The sequence below is a fragment of the Pangasianodon hypophthalmus genome, chromosome 3, assembly GCF_027358585.1.
Source record: "Pangasianodon hypophthalmus isolate fPanHyp1 chromosome 3, fPanHyp1.pri, whole genome shotgun sequence".
Classification (NCBI taxonomy): domain Eukaryota; kingdom Metazoa; phylum Chordata; class Actinopteri; order Siluriformes; family Pangasiidae; genus Pangasianodon; species Pangasianodon hypophthalmus.
Window position 1 is genome coordinate 26,668,052 of NC_069712.1, and position 22,044 is coordinate 26,690,095.

Here is a 22,044-nt window from a genome sequence, read left to right on the forward strand (position 1 = left end):
AGGCCAGTAAAAAGTATTTTGTCACTACACAGTGTGATTAATAAGGTGTTTAGCTCTCAGTGGACAGCAAGCATGCACTCTGACTGTGTAGAGCCATGAGGAACACTTTCTTTCCTTTGTGCTCTCCAAGTGAAGGGGAAACCCCTTTATGTAAGTTTGAACACTAATCCTGCTCAAAGCCAGTTTTTTTCCCCAAAGACTATTGCCGAGATTCTATGAAAGTTTCAAATGAACTTTTTCTTTTTTATGTTTATTTTGATCTGTGATCATCCCGCTCTACGTAAGATACGTTATATGAAGTCTTTGTGTTTCTCTCAGGCTCGTCGTGCCAGTGTGGAATGTTAACATTTAGCATGGTGGAAAAAACATAACATCGATTATCTGGAAAACATAACATTGATTATCTGTGGCAGACTCAGGCCAGACACAGGCGGCCTTTGAGAGGCACAGAAGGGCGATTGTGTTACACAGTGTTTACACAAGGAGGCGGGGGCGGAGCAAGCACCTGTCAATCAAAACTCGACCCAAAGGGCTCAGGGTGTGGGGGTGGAGGGGTGTGAGGTCGTAAAGTCACGGTGACGGCAGTGAGATTGAAATGGACTTGTTAAGTCTTGTGTCTGGGGGTCTTTTTTAAATCTTTGCTTATCAAATACTCCCAACAAGATAAGCTAAAAGATATATAACATTATGCTCTGGGAGAATATTCAGATCTCCACAGGTGCATTGTCGCTCACCCTGGGGAGCTGTAATGTGATATTTCTCAGTCTCACTCTCTGCTTTCCTTGTGGCTAATATCAAATATATGCTTTGCCGCCGATGACAAAGGGCACCCACTTAACATGTCTGAATTGGGTAAACACTACTACAGTGCAATAGTACTGCGCAAACACACACACAGAAACTGTTATCTTGTTATCGTTGCCAGTGCTGCCGGTTCCAGTTTAGCCATTTAAATTTGATTTCAGTAGGCCAGAGGGAAAAATAATGCCCTTTGATTCACTCATCTCTCCGAGTACTCTTTTACTGTGTATATAAAACTATAAATGCATTTACTTAGCTGAAGCTCCATGCAGGAATCTTGCAGCTCTAAATTTGCTCAACCAAATCATCCATAACCCTTTTTCCTGCTCTTTCCTGCAGGCTGACGCTGGGTAAGCCTCTTGGTGAAGGCTGTTTCGGCCAGGTGGTGATGGCAGAAGCGCTGGGCATTGATAAGGACAAACCCAAAGAAGCCGTTACTGTAGCAGTCAAGATGTTAAAAGGTAAGTGCAAATGGTGACTATAACCTAATATGAGCATAAGAACATCATATGTTGTCGGAAAGTCAAAGCGAGTGGAGCTTTATTAGTTCACGTGTTTATTGGCTCTTCAAAAGTGTTCAGATTTGGGGGTGGGGCTTCTGAGTGACACAACAGAAAAGCATCGGGAGATAAAATCCTGATAATGCCACAGGGAGCAAAGTTGGCCATGATGTCTGGGTGGGAGGGCTTTCGTTATCGTTCCCCTGTCAGTCACAGTGACGATAGCCAATTGTAGGAGTCTGAGAGCTCGTGTATGCGGAAGAGGGTAGATAGTGATTTCCTCAGAGTGTGTTACGCAGCATGAGCAGCAGTTTGAAAAGATGCATTTGGCTGGATTCACGTGTCTCAGAGGAAACACGTGCTTGCCCCACCCTCTCCAGTTTGTAGCTGTTGTGTGATGGGGATAACTGGCTTGTGGATGGGAATTGGCAAATGACTAAAGAAAATGGTCTTCAGTTTTAACGTGAGTCGACTTACCTTGACTTAGAACTGCTAGACTTTTTAAAAATTATAAAACTATGTGCAGGAATGAGACACGGCCTGCACTTTTTCTCTACATTTTCTGATTTCTACATTTCTTGATTTCTACATTTCTTGATTTCGGTTAGAGACGTCTGCCAAAAATTCATAAGCATGTGGGCATAAAAGAAAAGGTAGTAAGTAATTCCAATGACTAAAGAGCTGATCTGAAGAAGAGAGTAAAGGCAGGTAGGAGGGAGACGTAGAAAAAGAGTGAGAGTGAGGGAGGAGGAGGAGTAGAAGTGGCTGGTATGGGGCTGAGAGGAGAAAGAGGCCGCTTAAAGGTTATTTGCTGGTGCTGAATGATCCTCAGGTCAGCAGGCCGCATAGTTGCCTCTCTCTCTCAGCCAGCTGTAGCAGCTTGTCTCCTCACCTGCACACATACACACACTCACACACACTCACACACACACACAGAAGAGTCAGGAAGGGGCCATGGGTTTAAAAAGACATCTTAAACCTAGTGGGGGGTTGTGGGTGACCCAGTGACCTCCTGAAGAGAAAACTGGCTATAACAAAGAAGCCCCCTTAAACCAGCAGACTTTAGATAGCAATCTCTTATGACAAATACATTTTTTAAAGCCTATTTTTAAGGGTTACGATCCAAGATATACCTAAATAAGATTACTACAAGTTAGAATGAGAGAGGAAGAGAGGAGAGGAATGCCTGCCATGTGTATGTGTCTGGGTGCACCGCTGATCAGAGGCATGATAATGAAAAGGCGACTGTCCTGAAGGTAATTACGCTAAATTGAATGAAGCCATTTTAATTCGGAGGTAGTGAAAGGCTGGCTGTGCAGCATGTCACTCAGTGTAATCTTATAGTGCTGTAGTGAATAGTCATGGAGTCCAGGCCATTCTGGGTAATTATAAAGTAAGCAAATTGCATTTCAAAATTAAGTTTGTGAGGTACACGATGTAAAAGGCACAACCAGGGCTAATATACAAAACCCTGTATATAATCCTACATCTCGTACTGCAAGAATGGTGTCACGTCCTTTAACAGCTCGATGCTCTGATTTTTTTCTGCTTCACTTTAACTAAATGCACCATGTAACTGTGTATACATTTAAAATTGCCTGTGAATATATATGTAATTTTTTATTTATTTATTTATTTTTTACAAATAGCATCTATCCTGTGGCCCATAACTTCAGTTCACAGTAAAAAATAATAAAAAAAAAGCTTAAGAAGCTACATTTCTCCTGTCTTTTCCAGATGATGCGACAGAAAAGGACCTCTCAGACCTGGTGTCAGAGATGGAGATGATGAAGATGATTGGCCGGCACAAAAACATCATCAACTTGCTGGGGGCGTGTACACAAGACGGTGAGACGGAGACAGGGAACTTGTAACAGCCTTCATAAACACCTAGCAACACACTGGCTGTAACACTGAACATGCTTTTAATTGTTACCTGCTTCACTGCCCTTTAGGTCCGTTATACGTGATAGTGGAGTACGCATCCAAAGGGAACCTGAGGGAGTATCTGAGGGCCAGGCGACCACCGGGGATGGAGTACTCGTACGACATCGCTCGTGTTTCTGAAGAACCTCTTACCTTTAAAGATCTGGTCTCCTGCACTTATCAAGTGGCCCGTGGCATGGAGTATTTAGCCTCCCAGAAGGTAGGTAGATAGATATAAAATAAATGCACACACACACACACACACACACACACTTATACACTCATTCACACACAGATAAGCAAAATCCTTGATTTCAGTTACTTGCTTTAAAATCGGAAAGTACAGCATTAATATTATTAACTCACTCCTCCCATTTATCAATATTTAGATATGTAAAATATGTAATAACCTACAACAGGCTATCCTATTATAAGAAAATGATTAAAAATAGGTTGATGTGATGCCTTTACCACCCTGAAGTTGATTGTTTTCCAATAATAACACACCCTGAAGTGCTTTATTTCTCGTATATCACAGTAATTTGCCAACGATAACAGTTTTAATGTATTAATAAGCAGTAACCATTTCTTGCATTTAATGTTGCTATTAAAGTTAGTTCTGTGTTAACACTTACATTATAGCAGCGATATCTTTTTTTTTTCCCTTACTTACTTTCTGAAGGTTACTGACGGTCCGTCTGAAAGCACTGACACTAGAGATTGTGTTACTACAAGTAACATTACAATTATCTACAGAAATGGTTCATAATGTTCATTTGAATAATCCATCATTTGCCGACTGTATGCATAAAACAGTGTGTAATATTTCTGGTGCTTTGCCCATAACATCATCGCAGCTGCACCTATAAAATGTTAATGTGCATGCTTAACTCCCTTATCACACTAATTTCCTCATCTAGAAATGTGTAAAATGTCTTATTGCACTCACACATAGTGTTATATATACAAGCGGACTCACACTCACACATTCACACTCACAGCCGAGTTTGTCCAAAATGTTGTAGTTTAAATGTTTCCAAGAGAAATTTCTTTGTCATCATGTTCTCTTTTTTTTCTCCCTCTACCTTTCCACGACAGTGTATACACAGAGACCTAGCTGCCAGAAACGTGTTGGTCACCGAGAGCAATGTGATGAAGATTGCAGACTTTGGCTTGGCCAGGGACGTCCACAACATCGATTACTATAAAAAGACCACCAATGTAAGCCATTCATGTTTTTCCACTTTGTGTTTTAGCACTCGTTTGAACTACTTTCCAAACTACTTTTTTTTTAATCCAACTCAAATACATCCTTCAACAGCAGCATGCAAATTTATCCTCACATCCCTCCTTTGTAGCGCATTGTTCTTTCTCCTACTTTTCTGTCTATTCTCTCTGTTTTTTTTCTCTTCCCCTGACTTGGCAGGATTTGCAGATTCCCAGGCAGCAAGCACGTGAAGTGACTATAGTGTTCTTTACTCATTCGAGCTTCATAGCTTTTTCTCTCGCTCGCTCTCTTTCCCGAAGCCCTGTTGTCTAAACAGGCTATGAGAAAGCGAGGGGAGGGGATTTGCACATTAGCCATAAACCTAAACACATTAGTCCAGCTTTCCTGTCGTTTCCCACCATTATACTAATCTTTCTCTCGGAGTGCTATTCGCACGTGTTTAGACTGGCTTACACCTCTCTAAACTGGCGTATTTAAGTTTGTAATAACCTTTCAAAGCGATTACTTTAGCGATTAAGTTAACTAGTTGGAAAAGGAATTTTAGGGTTTCAGTGAGAAAGTGTGAAAATGGCCATGGATGGACTTGATCATGACGCATCACGAGATCTAATCTCAAATGCTCATTAAATAGTTCGACTCGGTAGTAGAAAGTTCTTTATTTTTGTTAAAAACGATAACCAGTCATCTTAGACCTCCATAAACAAACCATTTCCTGGAGGTTCTGATTATAAAGCTAATTCTACTATTTTTAATCTGTGAGCTCAGGCGTATCTATTATCATAAGGCTAAGAAATAATAATGACTGATAGATGCATTTTGTATTAGTCTGGTTCCACACTGTCTAGCTGGCTGGCACCCAGCAAAATTAAAAACAAGCCTTTGGCAAGACTAGCTACGTGAGATGCTTGAGATGAGAGACTGAACTTTTATTATAATTAGCCAGACAGTCCACTGTTCGCTACTCTTTAGAGCTACTGTATCAACTTTTGGATGGAATCTGTGAATCTGTGAATCCCTTTATGCATGCTTGTTAGGAATCCTAGGAACCTTTATAGACATTCTTGCTTGGGGTGTAATGAAATTCCTGCTTAATGAGAGCACTGGAGTAGGAAGATGTGTAGAAGTGGATGAAGTGTAGAAGATTTAAAAAAAAAAAAAAAAACCCTGGGGACATTTCAGATGGGAATCACTCGTTTTGACCTCTTGACCATAAAGCTTTGTCTCCGGGTGTGTTCACAGGGTCGCTTGCCGGTGAAGTGGATGGCTCCCGAGGCGCTTTTCGACCGCGTATACACACACCAGAGCGATGTGTAAGTAGATGGTCTAATAAGATGATTCAACTGAATAAATACTATTTGATACTGTAAGACTGTTTTTACAGTTGAGGAAGAACAACATGGTAGAAAGCGACATGTTAGCATTGTTGAAACCCTAAAACTGACCCGATCCTGAGAGAGTTGGAACTGTAGGAGAACCTGCTTTCAGCTACGAGGTGTGTTAATCTGAAGTGTTAGCGAAAGAAGATTTTTGCTTTGGACATGTTTTGAAAAAGAAAGGGAGAGTAGTGGAAAATCAAGGGAGTGTTGTTTTTTTTTTCGAAAGGAGAAAGAAGGAGAGTGTTCAGGGCCAGTGCTGTGGTAAAAAAAAAAAAAAAAAAAAAAAAAGATTTTACGCTCGACTTGAGGCCAATGCTGTGTTACTAATCTGGCCGGCTTCAAAGCTCCTCAGACAGGCCGAGCTCTCACCTCACCAAGGCCCTTACGGAAGTAACCCCTTCCTCCCTCCTCTCACTCCATCTTTTTACAGCCCTCCTTTTTTTTTGTTGTTCAAGAGATGATATAATCCTGCTGATTGAACACTTTCTTTTTCTCGCAGAATGCGATGAGTGATTGAAGGGATTTGGATTGCAGGCACAGATAGCATGTGGCCAAAAAAAAGAGCATGACGTGTCCGAGGACAGAAGTGCACGTCTGCATGTTAGTGTGATGTGTGAAGTGTGTGGGCTGGTGTTTGGAGTTTGCTCTTACATTCATGGTCACTGGCCCGTGAATTTGTGTTTAATGGATTATTATGTGCAGCAGAGTAAGCTGTGTGTGTGTGTGTGTGTGTGTGTGTGTGTTGGCCAATCAAGACAGATTTGAGAGGAATCTCGCCCTTGTTAACAGCTTTTATGTTGCTCCCATTACTAATCACTCTCTGTTGTAATTGGCTGTCCTATTAGCCTATTAAACATGCAGCCAGAGACATGACATCAGATTATATTAACGCACAAATAAGAAAAACAAACTGGCTGTTTTGATGAGTAGATCTCCCAGGAGGTTTGCAAACCTGCTGAGGTTGCTGGAATTGATAGTGTGTGTGTGTGTGTGTGTATGTGTGTGAGAAACGCAAACTGTAATGATTTTGCAGAAAGGACAAATGTTGATTATTTCTGTGAAAGAAAAAACACTTCTCCTCTTTAACACTATAATTAAAAACGTGTACAAATGTACTCTATAATGATTGCGTAATAGTTACAAATGGTCTCCTATAGCGTTTAAACACGTGAAGGTTCAAAAGGCTTTAGTGACCTTTCGGAAGGAGTTCCCCTGCGACGAGTTCAGCTGATTGATCACACAGAGGTTAGCTCTTGCTTACAAAGTGACGCTGATGGATAGCCGCATGTGTGAAAAGATACACCATTTGATAAAAGAGAAGACAAACAAAATGGACGGGGAGGTAAACAAATGTTGGGTCGCAGGAGTAAACGAAATCAGAGAGCTTCTTTGTGTTGCGGGTCACCTGAAAGGCGCTTGTGTCCATGTAAGATGTGTTTTTGGTACATTTGCCGATGTTGTGAAATGTTTATTAAGCACGTTTTCCCAAGTAGTTATACTCATTGCGATTCTTTCACGCTATTCTTTACTTCAGTGGACGATAAGGGTCACTGGTCCCAAATTAGCTTTGGCTATTTTGTCGTTATTTTGATAAGTTGGAACGAGACATTATCTAGATTTCATTCTTTCTATTTATATCGACCTCTGTATCCCAAGATGATGTAACACAGGATCAGTGTGCATAAAAAAAAAAAAAGTCACTTCCCTGCACGTCCTGCCTTACAGCGGTTTGTTTCCTGTGGGTCTAAACTGATGTTTGTTTTGGCTTGAACAGTATGTGTCATTGTGGCTGTCCAACAAGGACAAAGGCCAGCTTTTAGTCCCCTTGAGGCCGGGTGTCCACTTGCTGCAGGCATGGTCTCATGGGCTAGAACTCCCAGGAGAAAGACTGCATTTAGTCTCCTACAGCCTTTGCTTTGTTAGTACTGTATAATGATCGTAAAAATCGCAATTCCTCAATGACATGAATGGCTCAGTATTTGTCAGTGACTCGGACAGTGAAGTGCAGTTTGTTTCTCATTGAGGGTTATGCAGCCGAGAGCTGCAGTTGATTTCTACAATATGCAATTAATCTTAACTGTTTTTGTTGATAGTTCAACATAGTTAACATCATGAATGTGGATCTGCTGCACGCTACATTGTCATTCAGTTAGCAACTTCAAGATTGTGATGTGCTTATTAAAATCATGGAATATATTGCATGATGATTAATATGTGAATTTGGTGTGTTATCAGATGGTCGTTCGGGGTGCTCATGTGGGAGATCTTCACATTGGGTGGATCACCGTACCCTGGAATTCCTGTGGAAGAGCTCTTCAAACTCCTAAAGGAGGGCCATCGCATGGACAAACCAGCCAACTGCACCAATGATCTGTAAGTCATGTCCCATTCCTACATGACAAAATGGAGATGTCAGCATGGGCCAATGTTAACCGTTTCTATTTTATGATATTATACCAATAATGGTGTTAGAAATGGCTATTAATGAGTCATCATTTCTCAGTTATTTAAGCTTATCTTGAACTCATCCAGTGGACAGAATTTTTAATTGCCTGAGTAAACCTGCAACAAACATGCAACACTTCCTTTAAATTGGAACATTACAAGCTAATTTAGGAGAGTTGTGTATGCAAGCTTCCAAACAGCACTCCCAAACACTGCATCTACTCATAAGCTAGATAGCTATCTAGCTAGCTTATGTATGTAATGTTTAGCAATATAATCTAAACCACTCGTTATAATCGCAGTTTACTTATTAATCAATTTATACAGAAGTAGTAGCGGTAGAAACAGCTAAGCTAACTATTATGCATTTTTTGTTTATCTAGTCTAAGCTAGCTGTATTTAATACCTTAATTTATGGTGTATATGGCAAGCTAACTCTTTATGTTTAGCTAACGTACACCAAAGAGAGTACTAGTAAATGTAGCTAGCTTATTTAGTACTAAGCCAATGCGAGTTAGCTAGCTTTTTGTGATGATTAAAAACTATGTCTCGAACATATGACATGACTTTTGTGTAAATAACATGGATGTAACTGAATATTAATACATTATTCCGAATGAACAACTGATAACATAACATCAGATAACATGTTGTAATCAGATGTACAAATATACATGTGAAATGGAGGCACACTTTCATTACCATGAATGTACAACCTTAATTCATTCATCCTTAGTAACTGCCTGGTCAAGGTTCTGGTGGTTTAAATTAGGTGACTAGTTTGTTTATATTTTGGGAAATAGTACTTAACTAAGCTAACTAAATTCGTTAGAAAAGATAAAAAAAAACAAAAATAATAACTGCACAAGCAGGATTAAAAATCACACACCTGAGTTGAGACCAATTATGTACGTGAGTGATGTAGCTGAGTTTGAGGAACTGTCAGAGCTATTATTCACAGATTATGCTGACAGTGCTGGCATTTTGACCTCTGGGTTTTATTCTGTTGTTTTCCAGTGTTTCTGAGGGCAGAGTGGTGGGGTTCATTAAAAGGAAAAAAAAACTTTCAGGTTTAGGCCACACCCACTTTGGGTTTAAATCCGAATATACATACAGAAATGGACGTTTAGAGCACTAAACAGATACAGATACAGATAGTGTCATTGTGTTACACTGTAAGTAAGCAACTGAGTTAAGGTATTTTAGCCAATGAGCAGTATCTCGAAGTCAGGGTATTGGTCATCGTATTGCCAGTGGCTGCTCTTTGGTTGTTTGTGCTCTGTTTGATGTCAAGATGCGGCGCTTTTTAGTCAGCTTATTGTCCTCGAGTACATTATATAAAACACATTTCTCAGGCAGATTAAATTTCTTTTCCGTCTTTAGACTTAATTCCTGTCTTTCAGCATGCGGTGTTAATTGTCAACTCATAATGACTGACACATGATAGTGATGCAGTTAGTTTCTCAATGCCCTTTGAAAAATAATAAGAGATATGCACTTTGTATATGTCATAACTGTAAGAATTGTTTTATTACCAACGAAATAAAAAGAATTCTTGGCAGTACTCAGACATTTGACATTACTGTACTTCAAATACTGTACTTTGTTTTGTAAGTCACTAGTTACATATACACCCTGTAATATAGTATTGTGTTGTAGTTTCTATTGGATTGTATTACACGTCATGGTTTTGGGTCTAGTTGTAGTGGGATGGTGCATGATGTCAGCTGTTAACTTTCATTTTGTTTTCTCTCTCTCTTTTCTCTGATTCACAGGTATATGATGATGAAAGACTGTTGGCACGCAATCTCTTCACAGAGGCCCACATTCAAGCAGCTGGTGGAGGATTTGGACCGCATTCTCACGCTGGCAAGCCAAGAGGTGAGGCGGATGGACACGCGCGCGCACACACACACACACACAAACACACCGAAATACACAACGCATATTTTGTACATGTCCGCCGGAGCTGCTCACACATCTTCCTGCAGTCCTGGAATTTATCAGCTGAGGTCTTTCCTGGCTTCAGCCTGCAAGATTGAGCAAGAATCAGGGAGGGAAACGAGAGAGAGAGAGAGAAAGAGAGAGTGTGAAAGAGGAAGAAATCGTAAGATGGGTTTTACAGCAGTGATCAGGGTCAAGAGTTACATGAGCCCTGATTTGCTCCAGGCCTCAACCCCTGTGTTAACGTTGCTTAATTTCTGGCCCCATCTCTCCAAACAGAGCGCCAGCCCTGATTCTTTCCATCCTGAGCTGTCATCCGACATATCCGCATGACAGAGTGCGGCATGGCACAGGATGGAAATCTGTCAGGACTTGTAGGTTTAGTTTGGATCTGGAAAGAGTGCCAAGAACCCCAGTCTCTCTGTGTTTTTGAACTTTTGAAATGCAATAAGTGGCTTTTGCATGCTCTTCCTCGCTCTCCTCCTCCTCCCCTGTCTTGCTCTCTCTCTCTCTCTCTCTCTCTCTCTCTCTCCCTCACCAACCCCAAACCTCTCAAACTGCTCACAGATGTGAAGGTCTTTAGTAATGTGAGCCGCCTTGTGTTGAGGCGGGGGAGTCCAAACCAAACGCTAGCCCTCAGATACCAAAACCTCTTCCTTTGCTTTAAAATTTTCTGTAGAAGCCACAAAAAGGGGGGGAAATGGATCGAGTTAACTAGAGAAAAAAAACCCCTCTTTCCTATTTTCTCCAAAAAATTTATTATATGTGAAAGATGGGGTTTCTTTGGCGTGTAGTGTTGCATTTCACTGGATGCCGTAGTTGTAAACACATGTTTGCAGTCTACTCGACACGAACGTACGTTTCTATTTCTCATTACTTTGAAGTGAAGCAAAATTCTGTTCTTTTCTCTTTTGGTGTGGTTCTTTTTATTAAACCCCCTAAACACTTCTTGGTTTGAACAACACATACGTCCCAGTGTCGTTTCATTAGACATCATTTGCACAAATGTTGTTTTTGCAGATGAGGTATGGACATTGCTGTCTTTCAGAAATATTTCGATTGGAAGCGTAGATTGTGAAAAAAGTAACATCATGTTGCTTTGTGTGAAGCTGATAAACAAGGAGCTGCTTTTATAGCTGCCATTTTGAAAAATCTGTGTAAAATATTTGAAAGGAAATTTACATTTATGACAGAATACGGATGTGTATAAAGGATGTGCATAGGGTTGTGTTCTCTTGCTTTATGTGTGTTTAAGACTGAGTCTTCTCTCGCTTTCTGTAGGAATACATTGACCTGTGCGCTCCAACAGAGCAGTACTCGCCGTGTTTCCCGGACACTCGTAGCTCTTGCTCGTCTGGAGACGACTCAGTGTTCTCTCACGAGCCCTTACCGGACGAGCCGTGCCTTCCCAAATACCAGCACATCAACGGTGGCATGAAAACATGAGGCTCCTGGAAGCTCACGATGCACCACCAGGAGACCTGTGACTCCTCAAACTCTTGTCTTCCTCTACTTTTTGCCTCGTTCCCTTCCCTCACTGCTCCCGCTGGACTTACGGAGCATGGGATGCAGGGATTCCCGGCAATGCTGCTGTCCTTTAAGATGAACTAGTAAGTGTGTGATGGTGATGATACACAAAATGTGTACACTCACACACTCTCTCAAAAAACGTGACCAAGCTCTTAAATAGAGATTGTGGACCCAATAATACTTTTTAAATTAGATTTTTTTTTTTTTTTACTTTGACTGAAAGATGAGTTATTCCCAAGGGTCCGCTCTCTGTTTTTTTTTTTTTTTTTTACTTCCATTTCGCTTTGTGTTCTCGACGTTCTTCAGCGTTCTGGCCAGTGATTCCACGGTGCAGCTTGGCATTCCAAGGACTCTTCATTACCGAGAAAAAAAAAAATGGACCACACTAAATGAAACGGGCGAGAGACTAAAAGGGAGAAAAACAGGAAACTTGTTAAAAAGGAAAACTCCAGCTAGCACATAAAAGGACATGAAAAAAAACCTACACTGCTTATGGTCTATTTTTGAAAGATTTTTGAAAGATTGTTTTTTTTTTTTCCACATTCCATTTTTATATTGATAACACAGTTATCAAATGAAAGCCCATGCAGTTATTCTTAAAGGATAAAAAAAATACATGGTATATAGTTTTGGGTATATTTGTAAATATATTAAAAATATGTAAAATATATAAATTTATATATAAATATTATATTTACAGTGAATTATTTTTTTGTATGGACTCCTGAATAATTCCTCGTTTTTGTTCACTTTCCTCGAGTGGACAAATTTCCTTTGTTTGTGTTTTTTTTTTTTTTTTACAATGTATTTTTTTTCTATTCTACAACATTCCCAGAAATATGTTCAGACACACACATACACACACACACACACACACAAAGGAACCTGTCTTAACTTCACTTGCTGACACAGCATTGGCTTTCAGGGAAAGAGATAGCATGTTAATTTATTGACGTATTGTTTAAAAAAATGAATCAAAACTACAAAAAATCAATACAGTAATGAAAATATGAATTAATTACAGTAGAAACAATTATTCATAATGATTTTTTTTTTTAACTTAAAGAGATATTTCATTGACACAATGGTACAAAGAATATTTTTTTGTAGTGGGTACTCAGCACATTCATGCTTCCAATGTTTTTGTATACACAAATGTGAATATTAAGTTAAATATAAAATAATGTACATTTTTATAGCCAGCTAATCCCTTTTTTTTGTAGAGGATCTTGTTTTAACCAGCTAATTTTACTCCGTGCCAAGGTTTTGCATTCGAATGTGATAAATTCAGGATATTTGTTAGAGGGATAAAGGATCGTTTTGCAGAAACAACCGTTAGCCTTCTATTAATTGATTTACAGGTACAACACAGTTCTCAGAATCATTCACACACACACACACAGACACACACACACACACACACACATGTGCGCGGGCAAAAGTATTACAATTTGTTCAAGTATTCATTTTCATATCTACCTGACAGATGAGATGATATTGTTCTCAACAAGTGTTCCTGATAGATTTGCAAAATTAAAGATTAAAACATGAGCATTGCCAGTTGCTTCTTTTCTTTTCTTCACTAGCATCAGTAAGCTATAAACATTTATTTACGAGTTCTTATATTCACGTTTGCACATGTTTATATGCATATCCGTTTGTACTAACAAAACATAAAACAGCTTTTTGAACTTTTTTCTGCCTTTCATATGTGACAGGTTTAACTGTTTATCATTATAATTATTGTTACGTACGCCGATCAGCCGTAAGATTAAAACCACTGACGGTGAAGTGAATAACATTGATTATCTCGTTACAATGACACCTGTGAAGGGGTGGGATATATTAGGCAGCAAGTGAACAATAAGTTCTCGAAGTTGATGTGTTGGAAGCAGGAAAAATGGGCAAGCGTAAGGATATGAATGACTTTGACAAGGGCCAAATTGGGATGGCTAGACGACTGGTTCAGAGCATCTCCAAAACAGCAGATCTTATGGGGTGTTCCCGGTGCAATGCAGTGGTAAGTAGCTCCCAAAAGTGCTCCAAGGAAGGACAACCGGTGAACCGGCGACAGGGTGATGATCACTCTTAGAAAAATTAGAAGCCTTACATGATATTTGGTGATCTATGTAGAGCTTTACAAAAGTGTTTGCCTGTCGGCAAGCATTCCAAGTTTAACCCTTTAGGAATCTGAGAACCTTTAATTATCTAATGAATCCGTAAAGAACTAGTGAAGAACCTTTTTTCTCTTGGAGTGTATATTTAAGGAGAATATTACATTCCCTTCCTTGTAAGATATGCATACATTAAGTTACACATCTTTTTCATTTTCATATCTTGTCTATAAGACACTGAATTCCTCTTCTTCTTCTTCTCATTATTATTATTATTATTATTATTATTATTATTAGTAGTAGTAGTAGTAGTATATATTTCATGAATTAGTCAGAGGAGGCATCACCATTCTTGTGTGACTGCTTATCCACCTCACTATTTTTCATTCAGCTGGCATTTTGCAGCTTAATCTCAGAAAACGCCCCTCAGTCTCTTGGCACTTTTCAGACATGTCTCTTCACATCCTCGTGGAGAACCTGACAATGTCCGTCTCTTTGCCTTCTCCTCGGAAGAAGAAAGAGTAGGAGCACAAACCTGTTATTACAGAAATGAGCCTTCATGAGATTTCAGACACTGATACTAGCATTAAGACTTCACTGCATTCTGTGCAAAACTCGTGAGTGAGACTAGAGCATTTTGTCTGCCGGTTGTCATGGAACATCATTTTATAAAGCAAGACGTACATGATGACAGTTGGTGAAAAATGGATTAGAAGCAGTTATGCCTCAACTGCATGTTTGGATGTGAAATTATTTAAGATTTAGCTTTAAAATCTGACAAATTAGCACCGAGTCAAAGCTGGACATTTGGATATTGGATAAAGAGCAGGTGATGTCCAGGTTTGGTGCTCAGATTCCTGTTCTTGGCCAACAGGAGTGGAAGCCAATGTGGTCTGCTACTTTTGTAGCCCATCCACCTCGAGGTTCAAACATGGTTGTGCGTTTTGAAATGCTTTTCTGCTCACCATGGTTGTAAAGAGTGGTTGTTTGCGCTACCATACCCTTCCTGTCAGCTCAAACCAGTCTGGCCATTACTCCTCCTCATTACTCCTTCATCAGCGAGGCGTTTCCATGCTACTCACTGGATGTGTTTTGTTTTTCGCGCCATTCTGTTTGAACTCTAGAGACTGTTGTGTGTGGAGATTTTTTTTTTAAATATTCAAACCAGTCTGTCTTGCACCAACAACCATGCCATGGTCAAAATCACTGAGCCCACATTTCCTCTTATCGATGTTTGATGTGAACATTAACAGACGTTCTTGACCTGTATCTGCTTAATTTTATTCATTGCGCTGCTGCAACGTGATTGGCTGATTGGATTACTGCATGAATGAGAAGGGGTTTGGATGTTCCTTTTAAGGCAGACAGCGAGTATATCTAAAGGTAAACATATGCTGATACATTCATATGTTCAAGGGATCATTTAAAATGTATTTAAAATGATTTCTTTTTTGACTATTTGAACTATATATACCTGTTTTTAGAGAGAGCACCATCCCACCTTTTCACAGAACACTCCATAAAATGCTTTCAACTTTGCTGTGGTCCCAACCATCACCTGCTAGGGAGGGATGGAGTGTTTGCACAGCACTTTTTTTTCTCTGGAATGTCAATAGCAGTCAGGCCTCGCTGGGATCAGGATCTGAGATAAGGGCCTGGGGATGGTGTTGGGCATTTAAAGGTAATAGTTAATGAGTAATATGGGCCACTATAAACAACCAGACCACATACACCACATGTGTGCTCTTCCTCAATTCAAAGCCATTCATCCGTAGAGATAATGTTAAGAACTGAGTGAACACTGAATAATAGGATTTGCTGTGTTCCAGCACTAAGTCAAATATACTAAAGTTATAATACATATGAGGACACATCTAATATGGAAGATAAGAGGTTTAACAGACTGGCAGTTACTGTCATGTCATCCTCTGCCAATAAAACCAGTAGTAAAGACGCACTGGGTTTTAAATGATCTCTAATTGAAACTGTGCAGAAGAGCTGCTCCTTAGGGACATACCTCTCTTGGCTAACTTTTTCCTCATAACTCAGAATGGAATGCAGTATTTTCAGAGTCAATAAAGGTCCAAGGTGCATTTCACATTAACCTTCTGCGGCTGTTAAGCCATTATTATACGCTAAGCATAAATTTTAACTAGAGTCTTATATAATATTCAAACCAAAAATTGTTAACTTTTTTTTTTTTTTTTTTTTTTTGTGAAGATGCTTTGTAAGCTAAAGTTAAAGTATGGGTCTAGGTACTTGATCATCTAAACATATTCTCAAAATCAAACTTCTTGTCAGGACAATATGATCATTTCACACACTAAGGCGTATTTTACAGCTGCCTCAACATATGCTATAAAATATTCATAAAAAGTCCTGATGTTTTCACATTTAACTTCAAACTATTAACCCACCTTCCCTATTCAAAGACATACAAATACACTAAGCAAAGGATTAGCTTTTTGTCTTTTTTTGTCTACCTACCATCAGACCCCCTTTGTTCCTTTTACTCTTGTTTTGCCTTCTGATATGCTGAAGTCACTTAGTGTCTGTTGTGTAAGTGTCTATTGTGTAGGTAATTAGCTTGCAGCCTGCAGCTAGAGTAAAATTGCCCTTTGGATTGCACAGGGATGTCTGTGTTTGTTTTAAGGGTACAATATAATTAAAATGAAAGATTCTCCCACAACTCCGCACCTGTCTACCTGTGACAACAAGAAGTTTGTGTTCAGCGAGGCGTTTCCACTAATCACTAATCATTTAGATCAGTGCTTTTTTTTTTTTTTCAATCAATCTCCCTTTCTTTGTTTTCAAAAAAATCAAACCAAAACTGATAAAATAATAGTAAAGACTATATTTGATCATAATATATGGATACCTTATAAATTGCATAACAAATGCTTTTAATATTCTGAACTTAAATCTGTGGGGACACAATATAGTTTTATTTCAATGCAATTCAATTCAATTTTATTTGTATAGCGCTTTTAACAATGGACATTGTCACAAAGCAGCTTTACAGAAATAAATGGATTCACAAAAAATCTATTCTAATTATGTGAATTTATCCCTGTGAATTTATCCCTAATGAGCAAGCCAGAGGAGACAGTGGCAAGGAAAAACTCCCTGAGATGATATGAGGAAGAAACCTTGAGAGGAACTGATTTCAGTTTGAGTGCTTTCTTAAATAGTTCAGCAAAACATTCGTTTCGAAACTATCAGCCCACATAATTAAAGTTTGGTGAAGCTTCCTCTGTTGAGAGAAGCTTCCTCTGTTGAGACGATTCCTCTTGGACACTTTCAAGCTTCTTTATATTTTTCGTGCATGCTGACTTCCCTCTTCAATTTAGAATGAAATTGTCACTGATTGCAAAACACTGAGTTTGTGTTCCAGTAAACAGTTTTGTGTTGATTGTGGGTGGATGTTTGGGGATCATTATCTTGTCTTAAACTAGAAAATTCTGGTACTTAGAGGAATTAATGATGCCATCAACCACTAGCTGCAAAACATCCACCATCAAACATGCGGATGGTGTGCAAAGCCAGCGTGTGATTCCAGTTGCTGTGATGTTTGGTCTTTTGTGCAGCTCATCTAAACAGCTTGTTGTGATGAAGGCGTTGTCTGTTCATCTGGTTTTGAAACCAAACCTCAAATATCAACTGAACCATGCAAATCTGAATCTGTGATATTGGGGTTCTTTTTTGTTTTCTCTATTGTCGTAATGGTGTTTTTTTTTTTAATTTATTTTTATCCACCCATTCAATGTCTGACTTCCATCTGGCTCTTTTGGGTCCTTGGTTTTGCCCATGGTAATGGATGAGAACAACATCATACTGTATTTGTACCTCAGAGTATCAGGAAATGGGCAGAGGAATGAACTAAGACTCAAGGGTGATCATTTTCAACACCAATAAATCAATAATTTAAACTGTTTCTATTGAGTCTGGAGCCGGCTCTATGTCAGGATTTTCCCAAAAACTTGATGACGTCAAGTTAACCATGAGCCCAAAGGGACAAATGACTAATACAAACTGTCATCATTAGAACAAGCCTTATTACCTAATCCATAAGAAAAAGCTCTGATGTAGATTTACTATTCCAAGTGAAAAAAAAATGACGTTTTGTGAATTAATTCCAAAGACGCACACATGAAAGGTGTTGCTCTTTCATAGTTCACCTGGGCTGTCTTCACCACATGTTTCTAAAAACCTGTAATGGAAATCCTGAACCCTAGTTGCAGACATTTGCCTCCAAACTCTAGGAGGTGACTGGACCAAGGCGAAGTGAAGGAGAGAGAGAGAGAGAGCTCTGAAAAGGTGCTTTGTATTGGTCTCCAGGCTGAAGGAGGTTCAGGCCTGTCAGCATTTGTGGTTCTAGGCAGAAGGCCAGCAGCTCACTGGCACTGGTGATGGGGCATACATATTTGGGGCCCATCGCGTTCACGTAGCTTCGTCCTGATTCCCACATGGAAAAAACATCTTACTCCAGTGGTTTCCGAAGCTTTTTTTCTAAATCGATTCACATGATTGAGTGCATAAAAGGCATCAAGATGGTGGCACATACCAAGGGAAGTTGCAGCAGATTTTTAGAGGGAGGGGTTAAAGAAGTAAAATGACAAAGAAGTTTGTGTTGGATGAATTAAAGTAATCAAAAGTGATTTATAGTGTTTATGTAATGCTGTATGGTGTTTACACAATGTCAACAGCAGTGCTGTTTCAAACTATTCTAATCGGTCGAGTTACAAAAAGAGTACAGTTAAGAAACATAAATAAAACAGCAGTGAGGATGGAGAGTCTTGCCTCTCTTTTGCTGTCTACGTTTTCTTTGAAGAGTTTCAGTCATGACTAGTAAAACGATATCCATTCATTGTTTCCAGCTGCATGGTTCAAACCTAAACAGAGGCTAGAGAAGAGAAGTAAAGTGGTCTTTCTCTGTTAGCTACGGTTTCAGTCTTAGCGAGAGCATTCCGTGAGTGAGAAAGGGTGTGTGCGAATGGGAATGTTTTTACATCCATCAGCTCACTCGGCTCTGTGACTGTACAGCAGGGATAATTCAAGAAACATTTAGAATGATGAGAAAAGAAGCCCATATTGAAAGGGGTGTTTGAGCAAGAGCTCAGAAGCCACCCTGGCCACTGACCCACCAACAAACAACTCCCTAGCTGATGGATGCAGCCCAAACCAAGCAAATTATGGAAGAAAAGCTTTTTATATGTATCTCAGGGACACAAAAACATCCAATGACCAATTCTGCAATAAAAAGAATGGAGGAAAAGCTCATATAAAACCCAACCATCACTGCTGTTCTTCTTCTTCCAGCTGCTCTCGTTAGGGGTTGGCACAGCAGATCATTGGTCTGCATATTTGACTTGGCACAGTTTGTATGCCGGATGCCCTTCCTGATGCAACCCTCCCCAATTTTATCCAGGCTTGGGACCGGCACTGGGAGTGCACTGTCGTGTGTATCCCCAGTGGCTGGGGTTGGTTCCCTGACTGGGAATCGAACCAGGGCTGTAGCAGTGAGAGCGCAGTGGCCTAACCACTATTCATCTAGGGACCCTCATAAAAAGTAACCATGATATTCAGTATTATTAGTAGCATTTTTAAGAGTAAAGAATAAATACACCTTGACTTTAGACATCATCAATCTTGGTTCCAGATAATCATAACCTTGAAACATAGTCTTTGAGCTGCTACTTTTTTTTTAGGAAACCTAAGCATACTTAATTAGTATGGAAACATATGGAAATCTTCCATCTACCCCAGCTGTACGTCAGTGGTGTTGGAGGACACTTCATCGCCTAGTGTCTGTTTACTGAAGTGCTCAACCCCGATTCAGGCCAGCAAATGACATAATCTCCACTCTTAAGAGCTACATAGTACAACACTATAAACATGAGCACTCGGTTGATAGCAGAAGCTTAACACCTGCTGCGTAGTGAAAAGTCCTCAGTCTCTCCACGAGCCACTCATTTAGCTTTGGCCACAGTGGAATCATTTCTGTGCACAGTAGTAATCAGTGGTATGAATGGAAAAGACCCTGAATCCCATTAATTTCAAAGCAGTTGTATTTAACTGATTTTTATGATGGCATGTAAATAATGTCATCTGAAAGGTTACAACTTTGCACCCTTGTCCTAAATTAAACTTTTTGTAACCTAATACACAAGTTGGGTTCTGCAGAATATGGCAGTTTTCCAATCATCATATTTTGTATATATAGTATACAGTATAACAGTGGTTCTCATTGTCCACATTATCAAAGCTATTATATTTAGGGGTCCAAGCACCGTAGTCAACTCACGCCTAATATGTTCTATTGACAGAATTCTCAAACAGCTCTATGGTGCCAAAACTTTTATTATTTTTGCAAAAATGTAAATAATGTTCAGGAAATAAATCCATAGTAAAGGGGTCCCTGGCTACAAAAGGATCGAGAACCACTGGTATATAATATAAAGTGCATTTAATTTATAAACCAGTACACACTGCAGTCAAACAACTAGGTGTTAATGAATAAAACAAGAGGATTATATAAGGTAGCTTTACAGAGCATGGTTCTTTAAGCGCATTCATTCAATCATTCATTCATTCATCTTCAGTGACTGTGTAATCCTAGTTGCCACTGCAGTGGATCCAGAGCTTTTCCCAGGAACACTGGGCCTGAGGCAGGAATACAGCCTTTATGGATGGGATACCAGTCCGTTGCATGGTACCATACGTGCACATACCCACACACTCATTTACACCTAGTCAAAAATCCACCATGTTTTTGGGAGGTGTGAGGAGAACCTAGAGGAAACTCGTGAAGACTCAGGAAGAACATGCGAAACACTACGCACACAGCAACATAAGCTCAGGATCAAATGTGGGACCCTGGAGGTGTGAGGTGGCAACGCTACCCTCTGCACCATCATGCCACCCTGGTGTTTAGTGAAATAACACACTGACGTCCTTTCAACAATCTTCAAGATGTGACACAGTAGCTGTGCTTCGTAGTGGAGTTGTATAATGTTATACATTTTACTGTCTATCAGAGGTACAGTCAGGTCCATAAATATTGGGACATCGACACAATTCTAACATTTTTGGCTCTATACACCACCACAATGGATTTCAAATGAAACGAACAAGATGTGCTTTAACTGCAGACTGTCAGCTTTAATTTGAGGGTATGTACATCCAAATCAGGTGAAGGGTGTAGGAATTACAACAGTTTGCATATGTGCCTCCCACTTGTTAAGGGACCAAAAGTAATGGGACAGAATAATAATCATAAATCAAACTTTCACTTTTTAATACATGGTTGCAAATCCTTTGCAGTCAATTACAGCCCGAAGTCTGGAACACATAGACATCACCAGACGCTGGGTTTCATCCCCGGTGATGCTCTGCCAGGCCTCTACTGCAACTGTCTTCAGTTCCTGCTTGTTCTTGGGGCATTTTCAAATTAAAGCTGACAGTCTGCAGTTAAAGCACATCTTGTTCATTTCATTTGAAATCCATTGTGGTGGTGTATAGAGCCAAAAATGTTAGAATTGTGTCGATGTCCCAATATTTATGGACCTGACTGTATATCCAGAGGTATGTACACTCACTGGTCACTTTAACAATTAGAAACAATCGCTCCTAATAAAGTGGACTGTGAGAGTATATATTGCTGTTAACTGCCTTCTATACATAGGAGATTTACATCTCATTTTGCCTGTTCCTATAAAGACCTCTTAAATCTTGAAGTTATTTAGTGTCACATAAGTATTGGGAGGGAACAGTGTTGTTTATATATACAGTCATAGCTGTGTGTTAAAGCCTCACACTGAATTCCACTTTTACTCCAGTTGTATATTCCAGTAAATGGATGGAACATTTTGGGTAAATGAATCCCTTGGACTCTGTTCCATGTTTCAAAGTCTTGAATGAATCTTGAATAATAGTATAACAGTATAGAGCGGCCTCACCAGTTTTGGGACTGGTAAAGGCTGATTATTGAGGGTTTCTCCTAAATCCTGTATAGATTGTTTGGTAGTAGTTTTGAAGGTTTTCGTGCTCTAATTATGTAGTATTGTGCCAGAAATACGCAGACGTTCACTAAGGAACCTTGTAGTTATTAGTGACCAAGCTTTAGGATGAGTACCAAACAATTAGCAGCACATTGTTATCTTAGCATGCTAACACCCACC

The 22,044-nt window shown here is 39.6% G+C and overlaps 1 protein-coding gene across 6 annotated transcripts in view; it reads left to right on the plus strand.

The window, feature by feature from the left end:
- fgfr2 (fibroblast growth factor receptor 2) overlaps positions 1–13,301 on the plus strand; it is a 38,871-nt gene extending 25,570 nt beyond the window's left edge. For all 6 annotated transcript variants that reach the window (XM_034302731.2, XM_034302732.2, XM_034302729.2 and 3 more), the window contains 8 exons: positions 1,141–1,262; positions 3,039–3,149; positions 3,257–3,447; positions 4,326–4,448; positions 5,695–5,765; positions 8,067–8,204; positions 10,052–10,157; positions 11,502–13,301. In XM_034302731.2, coding sequence (XP_034158622.1) covers positions 1,141–1,262; positions 3,039–3,149; positions 3,257–3,447; positions 4,326–4,448; positions 5,695–5,765; positions 8,067–8,204; positions 10,052–10,157; positions 11,502–11,666 — 1,027 coding nt within the window. In that variant the 3' untranslated portion in view covers positions 11,667–13,301. The remainder of the gene's footprint in view (positions 1–1,140; positions 1,263–3,038; positions 3,150–3,256; positions 3,448–4,325; positions 4,449–5,694; positions 5,766–8,066; positions 8,205–10,051; positions 10,158–11,501) is intronic.
- Positions 13,302–22,044: the final 8,743 nt, after the last annotated feature.